The 21,421-nt window shown below is 41.2% G+C and overlaps 2 protein-coding genes across 2 annotated transcripts; one reads left to right on the forward strand and one right to left on the reverse strand.

Annotated features, from left to right (window-relative positions):
• The first annotated feature begins 6,226 nt into the window (after positions 1 to 6,226).
• On the forward strand, positions 6,227 to 9,142 carry LOC105356045. Its single transcript, XM_011485817.3, has 2 exons — positions 6,227 to 6,278; positions 8,177 to 9,142. The coding sequence occupies exon 2, from the start codon at positions 8,198 to 8,200 to the stop codon at positions 8,885 to 8,887; it is 690 nt and encodes a 229-aa protein (XP_011484119.1). The 5' UTR covers positions 6,227 to 6,278; positions 8,177 to 8,197; the 3' UTR covers positions 8,888 to 9,142.
• Positions 9,143 to 12,208: 3,066 nt separating this feature from the next.
• On the reverse strand, positions 12,209 to 18,020 carry LOC101165669. The gene is made up of 2 exons (XM_004078515.4): positions 17,940 to 18,020; positions 12,209 to 13,857 (listed from the first exon to the last, which is right to left on the reverse strand). The coding sequence occupies exon 2, from the start codon at positions 13,847 to 13,849 to the stop codon at positions 12,698 to 12,700; it is 1,152 nt and encodes a 383-aa protein (XP_004078563.1). The 5' UTR covers positions 13,850 to 13,857; positions 17,940 to 18,020; the 3' UTR covers positions 12,209 to 12,697.
• Positions 18,021 to 21,421: the final 3,401 nt, after the last annotated feature.

The raw sequence follows: 21,421 nt of genomic DNA on the forward strand, positions 1-21,421 counted from the left end.
CTCTACAGTGAGGTCATATTTTGTCCCTTATCTGTTTTCTACTCATCTTCATGGCTTATGCTTACTGGCAAAGGCTGTAAAATTAAAGCAGGCCTGGTGTCTGTCACATAGTGCTGCTATGGCAACAGTCTAACTTTTGAATCACAAAGCTGACGTTTTACCAAGATTTTTGTACAAAAACTATACGTTCTTTCATCAGGGTAAAATAAAATAAATAATAGAGATATACCAAATAAGCATGCCCAAAGTTACTTGTTGGCTATAGAACAAATATTAGCCAGCAGCTGCAAGCTTTTCTTAATATAATCATTCGATTTATCTACTTTCACCTAAATAAAAGTAATTTGAAAAAAATACACAAACTATTTACAAAAATGGCAGCATTTTATCACATCTCTCAATTCTGGTCAACATCTTATAGCTAACCGATGTTCCCCTTTTTAATTTTAATGGTTCAGTCCAACTTCTTTAGAGTCCATGTACCAACAACGCTGATTATTTTCCCACTCACACTACAAAGATCAAATTTTGTTACCTGTATTTCATTATTTCTATTGTCAGATTGACACCATCAACCTCAATCTTTCAACTCTGTTACATACAGAAAAAATATATAGTATTGTTTGGGAAAACAGTTTTCTTGGAAAATATACTGTATATTGATTTCTTGTTGTGCTTATGCCATACGTGTGACATGTCCTAGAATAATGTGGCTACTTTTTGTAAAAACCTCCAACCCTGTGTTTCAACTCCATAACAAAAACACAGTTATGGGGATAAATTATTGTTGAAGGTTGGACTTTGATCCAAAATAATTCAGAATCAAGTAAAATATATTGTCAGAAGCGAAGGACTGATGAGGGTAAGATATATGCAGTTTATTGAAGCTCAGGTGGTATTGGAATGACGAAACTGCCAGATGTAAAGAGGAGTATGTAATGGAAATACAGAAGTGCTAGTGTCTGTCAGGTGCTAAGAACAATACTCAGCCAGGAGTACTCCACCTCCATAAAATTACCTCTTGTGTAGAGATGCTCACCGGAGACACCAACTTGGGGAATTGGGAACACCAGGAAATCCGTGAAAAATTCAGTCCATGGTCAGACACGTGAAATTCTATCCAAAATAACGCGACACACCAACAAGAGGCAGACTTGACTCAGCATCCAAAAACAAAACTAGGATCAACATCAGCAGGCAGAATTTCAACTTGATAGAGAACACAACAAACAGGCAGATGTAGGTTAAGGCATGGAGCTTAAATGCACCAGAATACAGCTGCACTGAATGATCAATCAGTGGAGCCTGGAGGCTGAGCAGGTATGGCAAGCCATGAAGGCCAAAAAAGCCCCTAGATCCTGACATACACTTTAAATAAGTTGTATTACAGAAGGTACAGATGATTACCAAGGAACAGGAGAAATTGGTTTCAATAGGTTTTAGAATTATAATCATACAGGGGTCAGATTGACTTGTTATAGGGTTGAATTTAAAGGAAAATAAGCGTCAAATATAACTTTCTAATTATTTCCGGGGATTTAAGGAGGGAAAACATATTTTCCCAGAGTTAATGTTCAACTTTTTTAAGGTCTCCAATGTTTTAAACAGGGACTTAAAGAACTTTTTTTCATGTCAATATTATGGAAGAGATAAGAAAGAAAATGAAACTAAAAAATACTTTTGTGTCTGTTTTTTCCTCTTTTTTGCTTTAATTTCTCTTGTTGTTCCACAGACACTCAGCGTCTTGTCCTTATTTGAAACATTTTCAGTTTTTTTAGAACAAAAAAAAACTTGGAATATAATAAATAAACCAATAATTATTTATTTAGAAAAGAGAAAAATGCTTAAACCTTAGATTTGTTTTAACCCAGTTTGTCTCCATCATGCATTTGGATCCTAAAGCAAAATTAATCACTTTCTGATTAGTTTTAACATCATTTTGATGCCATTTATCTTCATCGTTTCCTGCACTTAAGGCACTGGATTCATTAGTGGTTGTGTGGGCTTCAGCGAGGTAACAGCTATTGATCCAAGAGGCTCTTCTCCGGCATGAAAGGCTCTGGCTGCGGTAACCCATCAATCCTGGCTGTTATTATTGGAATGCTTAAGCGCTGTGTGTGCAAAGATCTACTGCAAGGAGCAAAAGCCAGAGCTTCAGTGGTCTGTGGTTTGAGGTTTAAAGTGTGGTTTATTTAACAGAGATTAGGAGAAAGCAGCACTGAAAATGCTATGTCAATAGAGGGCAGTGTCACCATGCAGAACTGAAGAGACAGTTGGTGCAGCTTTCAGATCATGCTGTCATGATAGAAAGGGAACATTTAAGCTGATAAATAACATACATCATAGTGGCAGGAAGCCTCTGATATCCTTCTTTCCATCAGGCTGAATCTGCTGTTGTCTAAGAGCAGGTAGCTGCCAATATCAATATTTCATGAACAAACGAAAGACTTGATGGAGAAGAGCATCAGAGGGGAGAACCAATCAATGTTAGGACGGTTTGCCAATCCCGCCTGCTGCTGGATAACTCTGTTACCCATCAGTCTGAGTGGAAAGATCGACTGACCTGCTGCTCTGCGAGCCGAATAATCTGATAAAAAGCTTTAAAACACTTGTTCAGGCTGGCTGCAGGTCCAAACCTACAACTAGGGGTGTTCTTCTGAAGTTATGAATGTTTGATTTAATATTAAACAAGGAAACGTCACTGTCCCAAGCACTGAATCTGTTGTACCTCAAAGTGCCCGTCATGTTATTCAGCATTCTCTGTCATGCTCTGTCTGTCTGCTCTCCTGATCAGAACTCTGTCGGTGACCATAAAAAGCAGCTAATTCAAAACCAGGGTCAAAATACAGAGTGTCCAACACTGTACATGTTCTCAATAGATCTTTGAAGTAAAATGACTAAACACATTTACTTAAATGAACTAGCTAAAACTAATTGAATACAAATCAAACCATTAAGCCCATTAATTTGGGAGCCTGCAGGATGTTTGGAGTCCTTTAACAGATGACTGTGAGGATTGTGCATTTTTGTCCAAAATATTAGTTTTGGTCATGTTTTGGTTTTAGTTGTCCTCCTGTCAGTTATGCTGGGTTCAGGTATATAATCATCCACAGCTGTCTCCATTTCAGTCTATCATATTCATTTTATTTTAGTGTCCGTTTTCTTTAGCTCATCTTTTTTTTTTGCCTTTTAGTTCCTTATCAGTTATTTTCATGCTTAAGTTAAATGCTTTTACCACCAAACCTGGCCTCTTGCATTTGGGGTTCAGATCCAGATCCAGATCCTAACACTGACAGCACAAAATTCCCACTCAGCTGATGACACAATAAACAGAGCAGCGCAGTGAAAACATGTTACAAAATTACACCCTGGGTCTGAGGCACAATAAGCATGTTGAAAAAAAAAAACCTAAAGAGGAACAACTAAACCCTCAGCCGACTGTCCACATCTACAGATTGTATCCTTCCATAAAACCTGCAATAAATCATGCAGTATAACAGAGTTATTCAATAGGAGGCATTTGGCTTGCCCTACTGGCGCTGTCCAACTACCTATGGATTCACAGCACCAGATGGCAGAAACCAAATTGCTTGTGTCTTCAGTTACCACACAATCCCAACAGGGGGGCAAGAGCAACAGTGGCCAACTCACTGGCTGTTTCCAGCCCTAATGTTGTACCATAAAAAAGACATTTTCCCAAGACTTTTTTATTCCATCATACATTGATTTACAGACAGATGATGTACATAGATATAATTACTTAAAAACAGCAAAGGTGCTAAAAATATCCAATCAAATTCACTCAGAAATTCAGACCCGCGTGTCAAGCAGTGATGCAGAGCATGAGGCCAGATACGGACAAGAAACAGTACAAAGTTTTTTTCTGTAACACCAAATAAAACAGTAGAAAATAATGAAGGATTTAAAGGCTCGCGTACAGACAGAAAATCAAGACGGGAGCCAGGAGCACAGCAGGAGGGTCTTCCAATCAGCAGAGGGCAGTCCCAGCACTAGGTATAGAGCAGAAGAGGAGTAGGATTTCAACTGTTGAAATAAAAAAAAACAACATATCCAGAAAATGCAGAAGAGAGAGTGAAATTTAGAAAACAATGATCCATAAGCCATCTGCAATGTTAAAATGCCTAGGATAGCATAAGGGTTACACTTGCAGGAGAAGTGAAGAACAGGGTGCTCAACTTCCTGGATGTGCCGGCTCCCGCAGAGCAGGCATCCACGTCCAGTTTAAAAGGTTTTGAGAAGTTTGTGAGTGATGGACGTAAAAAAAAATACACTGGAGAGGCAAGAGGTTTGCTACTCGACGCCTGTCCAAAAATTTGCTCATAAGCTTGACACCCCTGACGCATGTGGGAGGAGCTGACCCCGCCAAATGATTTTAGCCTGATCGCTACATGGGAGCGTTGTCTGTGTATCTCATTTACAATGACTGAAAAATACAGAGGATGTTTAGAGATCGGGTTCATTTATTTTGAAGAATTTTACAAAAGCATTGGTGATCACGTCTCCATGTCTGGGTTCATGAAAATAAGAAAATAAATAAGAAAATAAGAAGAATATCATCAAGTTCAGGAGGCCTGAGCAGCTGAGGCCTCCCCATCCTGCAGCTGGTCTCCCATCTGGCCACCAACCAGCCTCCTGGGGGACGTGTTCACCCCAACCCCATGGACCCTGCTACAGACCGGTGACCTCTCCTGGGTGAGCCCTGCCATCGCCCATCGGGATGGGCTCTGGCAACCCAGTGATCCCGAAGGGAATATAGTAGGTTAAGAAAACGGATCGATTGCAGGAGATGAAGCATCTGTGTGCACATTCTCAGAGTCCATTTTATTGTGCCAACATGAATAGCCTCCAGTGTTTTCCAATTCCTTGACAAAGTAAACAAACTCATGTCGACAACAATGAAAGTTGTATCACTTTCAGCTACACAGGTATCATAGCAAGTAGTTATTTATTAGCACTTTATTTTAAAAATGTACTTTATTTCTGTATTGTTTGGACACAATCTTGTACAGAAATTTCTTTCAGGAGTACATTGTTACTTACAAATCTTATAGTTCTGTTCCAAGTCGTCCATTCAATTCTTGGGTATAACAGTGTTGTTTTCTCGTTGGTCATTCAGGGGTCAAAGTCACCCTTTTTCTTTCATTAGCTCAGAAACTCGTACATGAAGCTCCAGTAGCTGTTTCCTCTGGATTTTCATGACAGTCACGTTATTTATTTATTAGTAGAAAAAGAAAAGTCATATTCAAAGCAGACATGTCAAAGGAAAAACCAACTGTATTTGTATATCCATCCATCCATCCATCTTCTTCCACTCAACACGAGGGCAGCAGTCTAAGCAAAGATACCCCCGCACTCCCTGGTCTACTTCCTCCAGCTCCTCTGAGGGGACTCCGAGGCGGTCCCAGGCTACCGAGAGACGTTGTCTCTCCAACGTGTCCTGGATCCAGAAGCCTGAGTCACCTCAACTGGCTTCACGTATTCATCTGTACATGTTTATTCCTTTTTCATTTAAAGTGAGCACAACTTTGTCTATGAAAATACGTTTTCTTTTACCCCACAGACAGACGGCTGCCACATTGAACAAATAAGGAGGCGGACACCATCGTGAACCAAAACACACCTCCCTGCAGCCGTTTAAACACAAGTGGTTCAGGGGTCTGTACGACAGCTGCCAACACAATCATCTGTTTGGTGTAATAGAACTATAACCACTGGCTGCTGATGATTTGACGCAGAACTCCTTTTTCCTCCTCCATTTTAATGGGGAAGAGGTTGAAATTTTTCACTGTTTTTGGAAGTCACTCACTCAAAAATAATACTTCTTATCAGTAAATTCTAACAATGGAGGATCTGATGTGGTGCTTGGATGCTCCGGGGCTTGGAGAGGATTGTTCGGATGTCAGCTGGAAGTCTCAAAAGTTTAGTTTAACTTTCGCTTGGTGAACGGCAAAAACTGGAATTGGTTGGAACAGAATAAGTTGACATAGACGGTTTTGTAATTTTTTTGCATTGTTAACTTGACATTCCAATCCAATAGTGAATGTTGGGGGTTCTTGGGAAGCAAATGGCATTTTGAATTAAAATGGGTTTAAATGGGCTGTACTTTTATTCCCCCCCCCCCCCCCCCATAATTTGACCACCCCCATAATCAAATATGGAAGTCTCTTCCTTGGTGTAATATATAAGCAAGAGGAGGAGACTGAAGACGCCATTCGAAGTCAAACCACTGAAGAGGAAGGTGAAAGAAGACCTGTAAGGTAAGAAACTATCTCTTCTTTTGATTCCAATGGTGCCAATGTTGGATAAGAGGCTAAATGAGACTTTGAAGTTAAGATTTTGCAGGAAAAATTAAAGTTTTTGTGGATCTCTTCTATTTGAGAGCAGGGAGGCTCAGGGCCCAATGATGGAGCTCCAACAAGGAAACAGGGTGGGGTAGTAAAAGATGCCAGAGGCAGCTGCAGAGAAAAGCTCTGAAAAAAGATCATGGTTGTGTGAAAGTGGAGATGAACTTTTTGTTTTCGATTTGGCCAGAAGGAGCTCAGCCCAGATCCAAGATGGTCTCTGTGTGAAACAACTCAGATGTGGTGGTACTCCCCAAACAGAACCACTTTAACAGAGTTAATGTTCAGGATGCTCCCTGACTGCATCAGGAACCCTAATAATCATTAGTATCATCTCATCAAGAAATAATTTCTCAACCTTTAGTTGTCCTTCAGTTTGATGGAAGCTTGTTTAAAATATCCCTGCTGCTAAAAATCATCTGGAAACAAAAAAGCAACCAGATGCTAAACCTGTTCTATCCTGAATCTGCCTCCCTGTTGACTTACAGGGAGAGGTTTTGCCAACTCAGTCGATCATCTTACCTCTGCTGCTTTTTTGTTTGCTGCAGATAAATGTTTGGACATCATGCTGAAGATTCTCAGAAAACAAAATCCCAATGAAATTTAGGAGCTCTGAAGGAACACTTTCACTTTAGACGTTTCAGAATCATTCTTTAGATTTGATCTCAATGTCAGTTATTCTACATTTTGAAGATGCTTACATGATGGCTGTTGAAGTGAAACTTCAAGTCCCACAGAGGTAGGGTAGTTGGATTCATGATCAGACTCTGTGTGGGGTTTTTGAGTTTCCTGCTTAATATTTGATCAGATGCTAAACCAGTTTTCCTCTGAATCTGCCTCACTGTTGACTCACAAAGACACTTTTCCAGCTCAACAACTTTCCTCTGTCATGTTTCTCGCCAGCAGTTTTTCTGGTTTGCATGAGGAGCTGTAAGCTCAGCTCAAGGCTTGTGAAGAAGCCACCTTTTATTTTTATTTTTACCAAACATCTGACCTTCTTTCAGGAGTCGCCGGGATCAAAAGCAACAAAACTTGATGCAAGTCTCAACATGAATGTAACAAAGCTGCACATTTGTTGAAGCAATCGTGCATTTGGAGTTGTCTGCAGTTCAGACAGTAGTGTGAGGCCGCTCCACTGCAGCTGCTGCTCGTGCCTTCACAATAAAAGCCCTGCACAGATTAGACATCCACTAAAATGTTTTTACCTTCAGTTCCTCTCTCATCTGTCTGCACTTATAAATAATATCTCATCACTAAAACTACTCCAGCTTTGATGCTAAACTGTCACAGCTCTGGAACATGGATTCTAACTGAACTCAGAACAGGTTATGACTTGTTAAATTATATTAATAGTTTTTATGCTGACATTCTATGTCCAGTTTTTTAATCCCACATTTCTTTAAAAAAATTTTTTTTGCTGGTTTTAGCACAAAAATGTACGTTTTACAATTTAAAAAAAAATTAATATTTAGGCTTTAAGAAACTTGTTTTTTTCAACTGTTTAACCTACACTTTATGTATGGTTTTGCTCAATTCAGCTCATTAAAACAATCTTCCACTTGCTAAAAGAACATTTAAAACTTTTAATAAATATGGGAATTCAAATTTGCAGAAGAAGCTCAGAGAAGCTTTACTTCAATCTGGGAAACTGCAGATTCTTTAAAAAGAAAGAGCCCGAATTATCCTGTAAATGACTGAAATTGCAGTTTTCTATTTCTTAATGTCAGGGATAAAATGCTTTCTTTATTTTATTGTTAAATTGAAATGTTGTCTTGCACGGTTTGGCAGTAAATTTCTTCTCCTGTGTGTCACAGATCAGCAGCAGAATCATAGAAATGACTGCAGCCAAGCTCCAGGATGCTGCCATCGTTGGCCTGAAAGTCCTAAATGTCGCTGCTAATATAGCCTCCAAATTCTTCCCGCCCATTAGCATCGTTAGCTCTTTGATTGAGTCCGTCTTGGATGTTGTCGAAAAGAAGAAGAGCTTCAAGGAGCTACAGGAAGATTTCAAGTTCATCCACAACCGCCTTGATGAGCTCTCCAAACAGAGCCATGAAACGATGGAGAACATCATCAAGGAGACGGCGGACCAGCAGTTCAACGAAGTGCGGTGGGAGATTAAGAATCAGTACAAGAAGTACATGGAGTTGACCGAAGCCCCACCAGAAGAGATAGAGAAGGGAAGCCAGAAATTTGTGAAGGGATATCAAGACGGGAAGGGCAACCAGTATCTGTACACGCTGTACGAGAGCGTGATCGGTGTGCCCAAAGTCTTCAGCAAACCCATCCTGCAGGTGTACAAGCAGCACTCGGGCACCAACCGGGAAACCATGGTCCAGCTCACCCAGGAGCTCTTCAGCCTGTTCAGCATCGGCTGCATCACCATGATGGCCCACGCCGTCCTCATCGGGGACGACGTGGAGGGCCGGAGGGAGGAGTGGGAGGAGAAGATGAAGCGTGTGACCTTAGAGATGGAGAAAGCTCTGGAGGATTTTGAAGAAGAAGATCTTACTTTGTGTTCATAGCTCTGTCTACAGTTACCTGTTAGATGTCTTTTAGCTGAAATCAACCTTGAAATATTGTGAACGTTAAGCCTCAGGGTCGCATTCCTGCTTGTTTTCCAACATATCCTGTTTGGTATCTTTTGATTGGCTGGATACACCTGATCCAGGTATTGATTCACAATGGAGCTAGGATATCCAGAACAAACCTGAGGCTCCTTTAAAACATGCTCTGGTATCATTTCACTAAATGATGAATTAAATGCTTTCTGACATAAACCTGCTCATAACTCTCTTTGATGAAACTTTACTGTGGACAAAAATTAACATTTTCTGAGCAGTGTGCATCTCTGGGATTTATTTAATCACATCCTGAAAAGGACTTTGAGGAACTCTAATCGCATCTCATCCTTTTGCTTCTCTTTCAATCCAACACTCATGCTACTGAGGAAGCAGGGCTTGCTGAAGCTGAGGTGGATGAAGTGGGTAAAAAGATTCGATTCCTTCTGCCTTCATGTGAGTTTCAGCAGAACCAGTCCAGGCAGTGGTCTGTGATCCTCCATAATAATTATTGCCACAACTGGACGTGCAAACAAGAGTAATCTGATGACGGTGGTACAAATGGGATTTACTACAGTGCTGTTAGTGTTTAAAAAAAGCTGGGGCAACACAGACTGCAACTAATTTAATTAGAGTTAACAGAGAAGTCAGCATTTTCTGCTGCAGCCCAGGTTTAAGAGTTCATGAATAACCGTTAGCAAAGTGCTTGGCTTGGCAGGATGGTATCTGTCCAAATGTTCTGAGGAGCTGCCGTCCCGATGCTCATCGCTCCTCATCTCAGTGCATCTGCAGGGTCTTTGGCTTCGGACTCATAACTCAAGCCTGTCAGGTTTCATGCAGTGTTTCTGTGAAACACAGACCAGGGATATGATGCAGCAGAAGCCACCATAATATATAAGCAAGACACAACTTACTACGAAACGTCTGGTCATATTTTGTCAGGAGAATTAAATATTACATTTATTTTATTTTTAAATTTCAACTTACTGAATTACTGTAAGTAAACTTAAACTTAGTCCATTTTGCATATCCCTTTTGCTTACTGCTCACTAATAGTCTGAATTTTAATGGAATACATAATAGCTCTTTTTAATATCACACATAATATACGAGATAAAACATCATTTTTATCAATGAAGAAAATAATAAAGATAGCCCTAAATGACAGCAACTGACCACGTCAATGGTATGTCCACCATTTTGGATAATGTTTAAACAAGATATTTTTATGCAGCTTTAACATTTTGATCTTGTGTCTTTTATCTTTTCTGTGGGATCACACAAAAGTCCGTCCATCCTTCCTTCAGTTGATTCACAGAGACTGCGCCTTTGTCAGTTTCTTGGAATACATTTACAATATTTTTGGGGGAAACAAGTGAATGCAATTAAATAATATATTAACTATTCATTATAAAAAACAGAATTGTGCTGAAAACTTAGATTTGTTTAAATCCAGTTTTTATCTCTGATGGATTTAGATCCTAAAGCAAAATCAATCAATTTTTTGTTTGTTTGAACCTTATTTTTTGCATTTCATCAGTTTATCTCCATCCTTTCCTGCACTTAAGGCGCTGGATTCATTAGTGGTTGTGTGGGCTTCAGCGAGGTAACAGCTATTGATCCAAGAAGGTCTTCTCCTGCATGAAAGGCTCTGGCTGCGGTAACCCATCAATCCTGGCTGGTTTGAGGTCTAAAGTGTGGTTTTTTGTAACACAGAGATGATGAGGAGAAAGCAGCACTGAATTTGCTCTGCCAGCAGAGGGCACTATCACCATGTGGAACAAAACACACAGGTAGGCCAGCTTTCAGCTTTTAGACTAGATCGAGCTCTGGAGCTTTAGCTGGGGGGTATTAGCTCTTCTTTCTTCTATTTTTTGAGTTGGGGGGGGGGGGTGTTATCACATCTTCTCTTTTGTTTTCACTACAGAAACTCAAACCTTAAATGTAAATAACACATTACTGACTTTAAGTCTAGAGAAACTGTGGTTCACCTCAGAGAATGATTACGCATGATAATTTTTGTAGCACATCTGATGGAGTTTATCAACTCCAAGGTTACCTGGACCTGACGAGTGAATCTGAGTGCTCCATAATGTTACGGCGGGGGATGAGGAAGTTTCCAAGTGCAGAGAGGAGGAGGCATGAGGATCCAGGCAAAATGTCTTTAACACCAAAAGTCCAAAAACTAAACAAAACACCACTGCAGCAGGCAGGAAAACTCAAAACTACAAGGCACAGGAACTGGGGAAACATCAAACTATACTGGAACAGGGGAACAGAATGATATCGACCAGTACAGCAGTACAGGAGGAAGGTAAAGACAGGACTTAAACAGGCCCCTAAGAGACGACACACGGGTGACAACAATGAGGGCAACACTACAAAATAAAACAGGAAACTGTACTCAAAACATGATAGAAGAAAAAGAGAACCAAAACACAAAAGCAAAGAAACTAAAACCGTAACAGCTGCTGCTGCTGCTGCTGCTCAGTGGCAGACTTAGCCTGTCGGGGGCCCCAGACGAGCAGTAACATGGCAGACTCTGCAGCGGTTGTATTCTTCATTTCGTGAGTGCAGGACTGGCACATGGGAAATCAGGGTTGGATTCCCAGCTTCACCCAATCTGGGTCCTTGGGCAAGACCCTTTGTGCCGCTGCCTAGCAATGTAACCACAAAGGGGCCCACGTCTGGGTTAGGATGGCCATTTGGTGGAAAGAATCACCAACTGTAGCGACGCCTGAAGGGATATGCTAAAAGGAGAACAACAACTTTTTATATGAGTTAAAACTTTAGAGGTTTTTATCATTTTTCTGGTATGCTCTCTGTTTTAGGATCTTAAGTATCCTTGCATTTGTTTTATAGATATACATTTTTAAAAATGACAAGTAAAATGTTTTTAAACAACCGTATTCAGTCTTTCATGTAAAGTTTCTGTTGACTGACACTGTTAGATGTTTACAGATTGTTATTTACACACATGACTGCAAGAACGCCAAACTATGATGCAGTGAGAACGACTATAAAGTGGACTCTTACCCATATTTCTTTAAAAAAAAGAAAAAAAACGTTGCATCAAATTATAATTTCTGTTGGAATTTCTCGTTTTACACTGAAGGAAAAGTGCAAAGCTTCTGAAACCCAGGACAACTTTAAAAATAAAAGAACAGAACCATTTTAACCCAGAACATTTTCATTTTGATTCATTTTCATTAACAATCAAAGACATTTGTTGCAAACAGGAGGTTTGTTCTTAAAAACAGACAAACTATTACATTCAAACAAGTTTTGTTTATTGTTTATTTCAGTTCCTGCATTAAAAACAGAATCTGGACAAAACGACCCAAACCCACAAACAAATGTTCTTCTGATTTATATTTTTTGTTTTTCCAATTAAATTAACAAAACTGATGAATGACAAATAATTTGATCAAAACATCTTAAAGCAAACAGACCAAATAACCAGTAAAAAATATATTGACAGTTTAGTGAAAAACAATTTTGACACTTTAGAGCAGAATAGAGAAACTTAAATATTTGTCAAGCTCAGAGTCAAAATACACTTTCATGTTTGGCAGAACTCCAAGAGTCTTCGTCCCAGAACCCGTTCCCTTCCCGACATATTACACTATAACAAAACAGTTCCAACCGTCACGGAAAATATGGCCTTTCATGCCAGCGTTTGTCCTGACATGTCTAAGTAATGAAGCTGTTTTTTATCTCAAATTTGAAGAATTCTTTGTGAAGATCAAACAATAGAGAGTGTGTCTCTAAGCTTTAGGCAGAGTGAACACAGACGTGGAGATTTTTATGCTTCTCCCAGTAGTGTTGTTCGTCTGAGAAGCTCGTGGAACAGGCCACATCTTTACCATTTTTGACTGTATGAACCATGCAGCCTCCTGGTAGTTTCTCAAAGAGATTTTCAGCTACTTTCTTCTGACTCTGGATAAGCTGCTGGATGAGGTTCTTGTCCAAGGGCTCAGGAGAATCGCTGTAGGACACCCAGATTTTGGTATTTTCCTTTGTCCCCGTCACCTGGAAGGAATGCTGCCCTTTGATTTCTTCAGATGTTGTCTTCTCGAAGAATCCCTCATTGAGGATGTAAACACGAACAGACCAGCTCACCCAGTCGTACTTTTTCTTTAGCATCTCTATGAGGGTATCAGCCAGCTGCTGTGGGCTGCTGTCCCCGTTCTGCATCACCAGTCGCTCACAATCACTCTTGGCTTGACTTGGAAAGCTAGCAATGCATTCTTCAACGGCAGCACTCATCCTCTTCTGGACAGTTGTCGTCTTCTCGCCCCACTCTTTCAGAAGTTTTTCCTCCTCGCCGTTGCCACTCACAGCAGCGTGACCCACCAGTGCAATGATCCCGATGCAGAGCAGATTTATCAACCGGGCGCAGTACTCCTCAACTGAACGCCTGCTGTTCTCCTCGTAGGTCAGGATGGTCTCTAGCAAAGGTTTCCCATTGTAATCTCCAACCAAAAGGCTGTAAAGGAGGTTTAGGTTTTTCTCCCCTTCGCTGCTGGAAAACTGAATGAGGAACTGCTCTTTCTTGACTTCTCTGAACTCAGGTTTGGCAATGACGAATTCCATGTACATTCTGAACTGATGTCTGATGTTTTCTTCCTTTGAGGTAAAACCCAGATCTAGCATGCTCTTTTTGATCTCCTCGTTGATGCGTTTCACATCATCTGAGATCACATCCAGATGCTTGGAGAACCTGTCAAACTGCCCCTTTACCTCATCAGCCACTGTGCTCTCCACCCCATTCAGCAAATCTTTCACCATCTGAACAGCGCCAGAGAAAATAGGCAATAACTCCCCATTGAAGAGTTTTACAATGTCAGATCCTTTCTCAAAAATGTCCATCACAGTCTCCACCGCGTTCTTAGCGTCTGACAAAATCTTGTTCAGCTCAGCCATCTTTTATGCTAAAAAAGAGGAAAACAACATTTTAAGGAAAACCTCCTATTTAATATGTGAAGAAAATTAAACACAATGACTTTCTCTGTGGGCAGATATGAGGTCAGAGGTGAAGGACCAGGCTGTTTTTTTTTTTACCAGGACCTGACAGGTTTGTACTTTTTTAATTTAATCATGAAAATAATCATTTAAAACAGTACTTTTCCTTTTCTCTGATAATCCTCATGTCACACAATAATGCATTTATGAGTAAAATTAATTGTTAATGTATCATAAATAAAAGTGAAGAATTTTATAAATAAAATTTTTAGAAAATTATAAATATGTATATTGTTTGTCTTTTAGCAAATGCTTCATGTCAGTGTTAACATTGTTTTCCCAAATTAGGCAAATTTGGAACAAATTTCCATCATCTGCTGAATAACAGTCTTCAATTAGTAATATATAAACATAATATAACTATGTAAATATAAATATAATTTAATCTAGCCACAGGGGTTGCAAGCCAGTTGCCTCTGTGCCGGTCCCAAGCCCGGATAAATAGAGAGGGTTGCGTCAGGAAGGGCATCCGGCGTAAAAATTGCCAAAATAACCATGCGAATCATCCACAACACTTTTGACATACCGGATCGGTCGAGGCCCGGGTTAACAACGACCGCCACCGATGCTGTTAACCTACAGGGTGTCGGTGGAAATTTGACTACTGTTGGTCGAAGAAAGAGGGGAGGCAGAAGGGTCCGTGGCCAGAGAGAGAAGGGAAAAGGCAGGAACATAGGTTTGAGAATAGGGACTCTTAACGTTGGCACAATGACAGGGAAAGGCAGAGAGCTGGCAGACATGATGGAGAGAAGGAAGGTAGATGTACTGTGTGTGCAGGAGACAAGGTGGAAGGGCAGCAAGGCACGTAGTATTGGAGGAGGATACAAACTGTTCTATCATGGTGTTGATAGGAAGAGAAACGGGGTAGGTGTGATTCTGAAGGGGGAGTTTGTAAACAGTGTTCTAGAGGTGAAAAGAGTCTCAGACAGGATGATGAGCCTAAAGTTAGAAATTGAAGGGGTGATGGTGAATGTAGTCAGTGGGTATGCGCCACAGGTTGGCTGTGAGTTAGAAGTGAAGGAGAGATTCTGGAGTGAGTTGGATGAGGTCATAGAGGGTATCCCCAGAGGAGAGAGAGTTGTTATTGGAGCAGACTTTAATGGGCATGTTGGTGAGGGCAACAGAGGTGATGAGGAGGTGATGGGCAGGTTTGGTGTGAAGGAAAGGAATCTGGAGGGACAGATGGTGGTGGACTTTGCGAAGAGGATGGAAATGGCTGTAGTCAACACTTACTTCCAGAAGAGAGAGGAACATAGAGTGACATACAGAAGTGGAGGTAGGAGTACTCAGGTGGACTACATCCTATGTAGACGAGGTCATTTGAGAGAGGTTAATGACTGCAAGGTGGTGGTAGGAGAGAGTGTAGCCAGACAGCACCGCATGGTGGTGTGTAAGATGACTCTGGAGGTCAGGAAGAAGAAGAGAGGGAAAACAGAAAAGAAGACCAAGTGGTGGAAGCTACAGAATGAAGAAACTTGTGAGGAATTTAGGCAGAAGTTGAGACAGGTCCTGGGTGGTCAGGATGAGCTTCCAGATGACTGGGAAACTACAGCAGAGATTATCAGGGAAACAGGTAGGAAGGTGCTAGGTGTGTCATCTGGAAAGAGGAAAGACGGTAAAGAGACTTGGTGGTGGAATGAGGAAGTACAGGAATGCGTCCAGAGGAAGAGGTTGGCTAAAAGGAAGTGGGATGTAGAAAGGACTGAGGAAGGTAGACAGGAGTACAAGGAAGCGCAGCGTAGAGTGAAGAGAGAGGTGGCAAAGGCCAAACAGAAAGCTTACGATGAGCTATATGACAGGTTAGACACAAAGGAAGGAGAGAAGGACTTGTACAGGCTAGCCAGACAGAGAGACAGAGATGGGAAGGACGTGCAACAGATAAGGGTGATTAAGGACAGAGATGGAAAGGTGCTAACAACCCAGGAGAGTGTACAGAAAAGATGGAAGGAGTATTTTGAGGAGCTGATGAACGTGGAAAATGACAGGGAAAGAAGGGAGGAAGATGTGGTTGTTGTGGAGCAGGAAGTAGCAGAGATTGGAAAGGATGAGGTTAGGAAGGCTCTGAAAAGGATGAAGAGCGGAAAGGCCGTTGGTCCTGATGACGTACCTGTGGAGGTATGGAAGTGCTTAGGAGAGACAGCAGTGGAATTTCTAACGAGTTTTTTCAATAGGATTCTAGAGAGTGAGAAGATGCCTGAGGAATGGAGGAGAAGCGTTCTGGTTCCGATCTTTAAGAACAAGGGTGACACGCAGAACTGCAGCAACTATAGAGGAATAAAGTTGATGAGCCACACAATGAAGCTGTGGGAAAGAGTAGTGGAAGCCAGGCTTAGGAAAGAGGTGGAGATTTGTGAGCAGCAGTATGGTTTCATGCCCCGTAAGAGCACCACTGATGCCATTTTTGCTTTGAGAATGTTGATGGAAAAGTACAGAGAAGGTCAGAAGGAGCTGCATTGTGTGTTCGTAGATTTAGAGAAGGCGTATGACAGGGTGCCGAGGGAGGAGCTGTGGTACTGTATGAGGTCGTCTGGAGTGGCAGAGAAGTATGTCAGAGTAGTTCAGGACATGTATGAGAAAAGTATGACGGTGGTGAGATGTGCTGTAGGTCAGACAGAGGAGTTCAAGGTGGAGGTGGGACTACACCAAGGATCAGCTTTGAGTCCTTTTTTGTTTGCTATGCTGATGGACAGGCTGACAGACGAGGTAAGACAGGAATCTCCCTGGACAATGATGTTTGCGGATGACATCGTAATTTGCAGTGAGAGTAGAGAGCAGGTGGAGGAACAGCTAGAGAGGTGGATGTTTGCTCTGGAAAGAAGAGGCATGAAGGTCAGTCGTAGTAAGACAGAATACATGTGTCTGAACGAGAGGGATCAAGGTAGAAGCGTTAGGTTACAGGGGACTGAGGTGAAGAAGGTGCAGGAGTTTAAGTACTTGGGGTCAACAGTTCAGTGTGATGGGGAGTGTGGAAAAGAGGTGAAGAGGCGAGTGCAGGCAGGTTGGAGCGGGTGGAGGAAAGTGTCAGGAGTGTTGTGTGACAGAAGAGTGTCAGCAAGACTCAAAGGAAAGGTGTACAAGACAGTGGTGAGACCAGCTCTGCTCTATGGGTTAGAGACGGTAGCAGTGAGACAGAGACAAGAGGCTGGGATGGAGGTAGGGAGATGAAGATGTTGAGGTTCTCCTTAGGAGTGACCAGGTTAGACAGGATAAGGAACGAGTACATCAGAGGGACGGCTCATGTTGCCTGTGTCAGCGACAAAGTCAGAGAAGCCAGACTGAGATGGTTTGGACATGTTCAGAGGAGGGATAGTGGATATATTGGTAGAAGGATGTTGGAGATGGAGCTGCCTGGCAGGAGGGCAAGAGGACGGCCAAAGAGGAGATACATGGATGTCTTGACAGAGGACATGAAGTTGGCTAATGTTAGGGTAGAAGATGTTCATGATAGAGTGAGGTGGAAAAGGATGATTCGCTGTGGCGACCCCTGATGGGAAAAGCCGAAAGAGAAAGAAGAAGAAATATAAATATAATTTAAAAAAGGTTTATCCTCAGATACAAGGGTTTTTTAAATACTGCTCTTATCCATTTGTTCAGCTTTTTTCAGCCTTACTTCATTAGAGACCATATCCAGTTGTTCTTAATAAAGTCTGAGGAAAGAAAAGCTCAACCACTGCCCTGTTCATCACTCACACCTCTCACTCAAACCCCCATATAAATCATGTCAAACTCCTGTTAATGTCTTTGCAGATGTTCTAACTGAAAAAGATTTTAAAAAGCACAACGACCTTTTTGACAGACGCCCCAATTGCTGCTGCACTGGTATCATTGTACAGCCAGTCACAGTCTGGCTGATTCCATTTGCTTTCTTAGTTTAAATACATGAACCAACGGATGAGAGTAACAACAGCAAAGGTCCAGCATTGAAATTTGAACCTGAAGCTGTTTAAATTCTGATCCAGAAGCAAACTAAAAACAATGAATGAACACTCACCGTATGTGTTGATGTTAATTTCTACGCACAAGTATATATTTGTATAGCAAAGAGAGGTCTCAGGAAACACTCAGCTCAGAATGATCAGCTTTGCTGTTCTGCTTGTATTTAAGCTTTTCACAAAACCACATCCCCCTCAAGATCAATTTCCACCCACAGTGGGACTTCTGTCATTTATGTGAAGCTTTGCATCCTCTGAAACCAAACCCTTTTTTTCTGATTGGAGCTTCCAGTCTGATACTCTTTCTTAAATGCTGACCTGCTTCACTGTGATTCACACTTTGTGACAAAGTTGACAGAAATCCTCTTTCCCACAGCGCTCAATAATAACTAACTGGATTAGGGGTACACAGTGTGTTAAAGAAGGGGATCAGAAAGTTATTAAATGTCTGTAAATGTATAGTACTTGATTAAAAAAATAATTCTATGATTTTAGCATTTCTCTGAAGAAAAACATGAAGAAAAGTAAAAAAATCCAAAACCTACAGCTTGTCATTTTTACTTAAAACTGTCAGTTTATCTGACATGGCTTATGTCTTATCTGGCATGTTTTAACAGGTGGTTTCAACATGATAAACTGTCATTAGGAAATTCAGGAGAAGGGAAACTGTCGCAATAACCGGATTTGGCAGATTTTTGTGCGCAACAGAAAGACCTCTCAAAAGGTTCAGGTGTAAAAATAAAAGCACAACTTGAGTGTGAAGGAGACTTACTCATGCAACATTCAAACCAATATGATTTGCTTTTTTAAATTTAAAAATAAAAGTCAGGTATGTATTCTTTAACTACTTTTTTCTGTTTGGGTTTTCAACATTTCTTCAGTAAAAAAAAAGGGGAAAAAGAAACAAAAGCAAATGTATGAATTTCCTGTTGAAATACACGAGAAAGTGGCAGGTGAGGCACCAGAAGTCCGTGCCTCACCTGCACTCAACCTGCTGCGCACACACTGACTGGAACTGCCCCTTCACTGTTTCAGACTTTCTATCATAAAAGACGCTTCATTTTTAATGACTTCATTTTTTTTTATTTCTTGCCAACTGTCTGGCTATTTTGTTCCAGTCTGTGACCCATTTAGTATTTTTAATCCAAAAAATATGCACGAATTACACTAGGTGAGGCCTGCTGTACGCCTGCCTCAAGGCAGAGGGGGCTGGTGATCCCAGAGATTGTGACAATGCAGCTAAAGAATAATAGAATTAATGCTAGCAAGTCAAGTGCAGTCATCCAGTTCTTTTGTAACCCTTGTTCTATCCTAGGCACTTTACCATTGAAGGCAGGGCACACCCCGGTCAGGTCACACACCTAAAGGAAAATTTAGAGTAATCAAGTAATCTACCAAGCACATTTTTGGCCTGTGGAAGGAGGACAGGTGCCAGGAGAAAACCTACGCAAAAATGCAAACTCCACACAGAAAGAAAGCAGCCAGGATTCAGAACCACGGTCGTCTTGCACAGCAAGGAGGTTCGTTAAAATGGTTAAATATTGTCCACCCAGCGGCTGGCTAATGTAGTGAGCCTTTCCACTTAGGCCATTGTGGGCAAACACGGATGGGGCCACCACTTTCCGTCTCTTTTGCATTTATTGTAATTTATGCAACAGGAGCATAACAGAAAACTGGAAAAGCTCCAAAGTCAAAATGAAAAAGAAAGAAATAATTATTCCTCATAAAAACAAAACTTTAGGTCAAGTTAAAAATGATAATATGAAGCAAGTGTGACGTGAATGATGTGTGAGGGCCAACGTTCTGCCAGTTTATGTAGAAACACACTTACTGTACCTATCTACTGCTGATTACCTTGATAAGGTGCATTTTTCAACTGTGCTTTAGGGCAGTGGGCCCCAACCTTTCATGCGCCATGGACTGGTTCCATGTCAGACAATATTTTTACAAACTAGTCTTTAAAATGAGGCGGATTCATACTATTGCAATGCTACGATGAAGGAAGCAGAGTGCTTTTATTTTGACACGCACAACAACATACATCACACGGGTCTCATCATCCTCTCCCCTTCCCACACTCATGGTGCAAAAAAGAAGTAAACACAACAGAAAGAAATAACTAAGGGTGGTACAACAAAACTGTCCGATGAAAGGACAGTTTTGCTCAACCATTGCTCAACCCTATTTTGACCAAAGCAAGCAAAGGGGATTGTATGCCACAATTCCCTGTGCTGCCTCCCGGAGCAAACGTGCACATGACCACCACTGCAATACAATAAAATAATATGATATGACCTGCATGAAAACTGTGGTATTTTCTAAACATAATAATAAACACGAATTATGATATGAACAACGTCCTCTCTGCCCGCAACACTCTCTGGTCGCTATGATAACGTTTAAACATGCCTTCAAAATAAGATACACCGCTAATAAAAAGTGCATAAAAAATCCGATTCACTTGGTCTCCAAGTGGTGAAGCAGTTTTGAGGGCTTCATTGCCTCATAGGACAGCCGGTTGCCGTATATTATGCAGAGTGGGCTTGGTGCGTGGGAATCTCCCATTGGGATAAATCTGTATTATATTTAAGCAGGACTCCTGATACTGATAGCTTTCTTTTTTCCAGAAGTCAAAGGCTCCTCTTCTGACTCCTGGCTGCGCTTTTTCCCCTTGGCAAAGAATCTTTCCAAAGATGTTTTTTTTTCACGGTAACCTATCACGTGACCGAGAAGAGCGCCTTGGCCTGCGTCAAGAGTGACATAGACGGATGTAACAGAGAATCAGGCAATTTTTTCAAAATAAAACATCTTTCAGATTCTGAAAAATGTAAAAGGGAAGTCATGTAAGTTGTTTTTCTTTCTGTGCAACCCGGGCCCCCGGGGGTTGGGGACCGCTGCTGTAGGGTATTGTCAAAGAGCAAAGTGTTGACACAACATAGCTAGAATATCGAAACCATTGACAGTTTGGTTTAATATTTCATATTACCAGCTTTGCAGCAATCTCAGCACTCCCATTACAGCCAGAGATCTGTCATGAACTCTTTGTTTTCCAACAGGAACCTTCCAAATCCAAAGTGACGATTATTGTGACAATGACAAAAAACAGAATTTTCCACCAACAGTTTCTCAAAATAAGCAATCTGTTAAACACTACTAATAAACTTATAGTACAGTAGACAAAAAAAGAAATTTGTCTACTTAATGGTAGGACAGTTCGGCCAATAGTTGAACCACAGATTCAGAAAGTACTGTCATAGTTACATCATGACACTGTATTGCGGTTTTCCATTCTAGTCATGAAAAAGTGGACAAGTACTGGACTCTGTTGTGTAGCCGGCGGCAGAAATCATCCACAAAACGGATCTTGTTTCTGGACTTTATTTTCAGCTTCAACTCACTACAACATGCAGCAGCTCAACTCCACACTCCCTTCTTCTTCTCCTTCCTCAGTCGTAACTCCTGCTCACTGCTCCGCCTAGTGGCGTCACGTGCTATAACAATAGCTGAACACAACATCCCCCCCTTACTTAAGGATAACCTG

Source organism: Oryzias latipes, chromosome 16, assembly GCF_002234675.1.
Source record: "Oryzias latipes chromosome 16, ASM223467v1".
In the NCBI taxonomy this organism is placed as follows: Eukaryota; Metazoa; Chordata; class Actinopteri; order Beloniformes; family Adrianichthyidae; genus Oryzias; species Oryzias latipes.

Excerpts from the sequence above, each read along its gene's own strand:
- LOC105356045 (XM_011485817.3), top strand. The coding sequence starts at position 8,198 with ATGACTGCAGCCAAGCTCCAGGATGCTGCCATCGTTGGCCTGAAAGTC.
- LOC101165669 (XM_004078515.4), bottom strand. The coding sequence starts at position 13,849 with ATGGCTGAGCTGAACAAGATTTTGTCAGACGCTAAGAACGCGGTGGAG.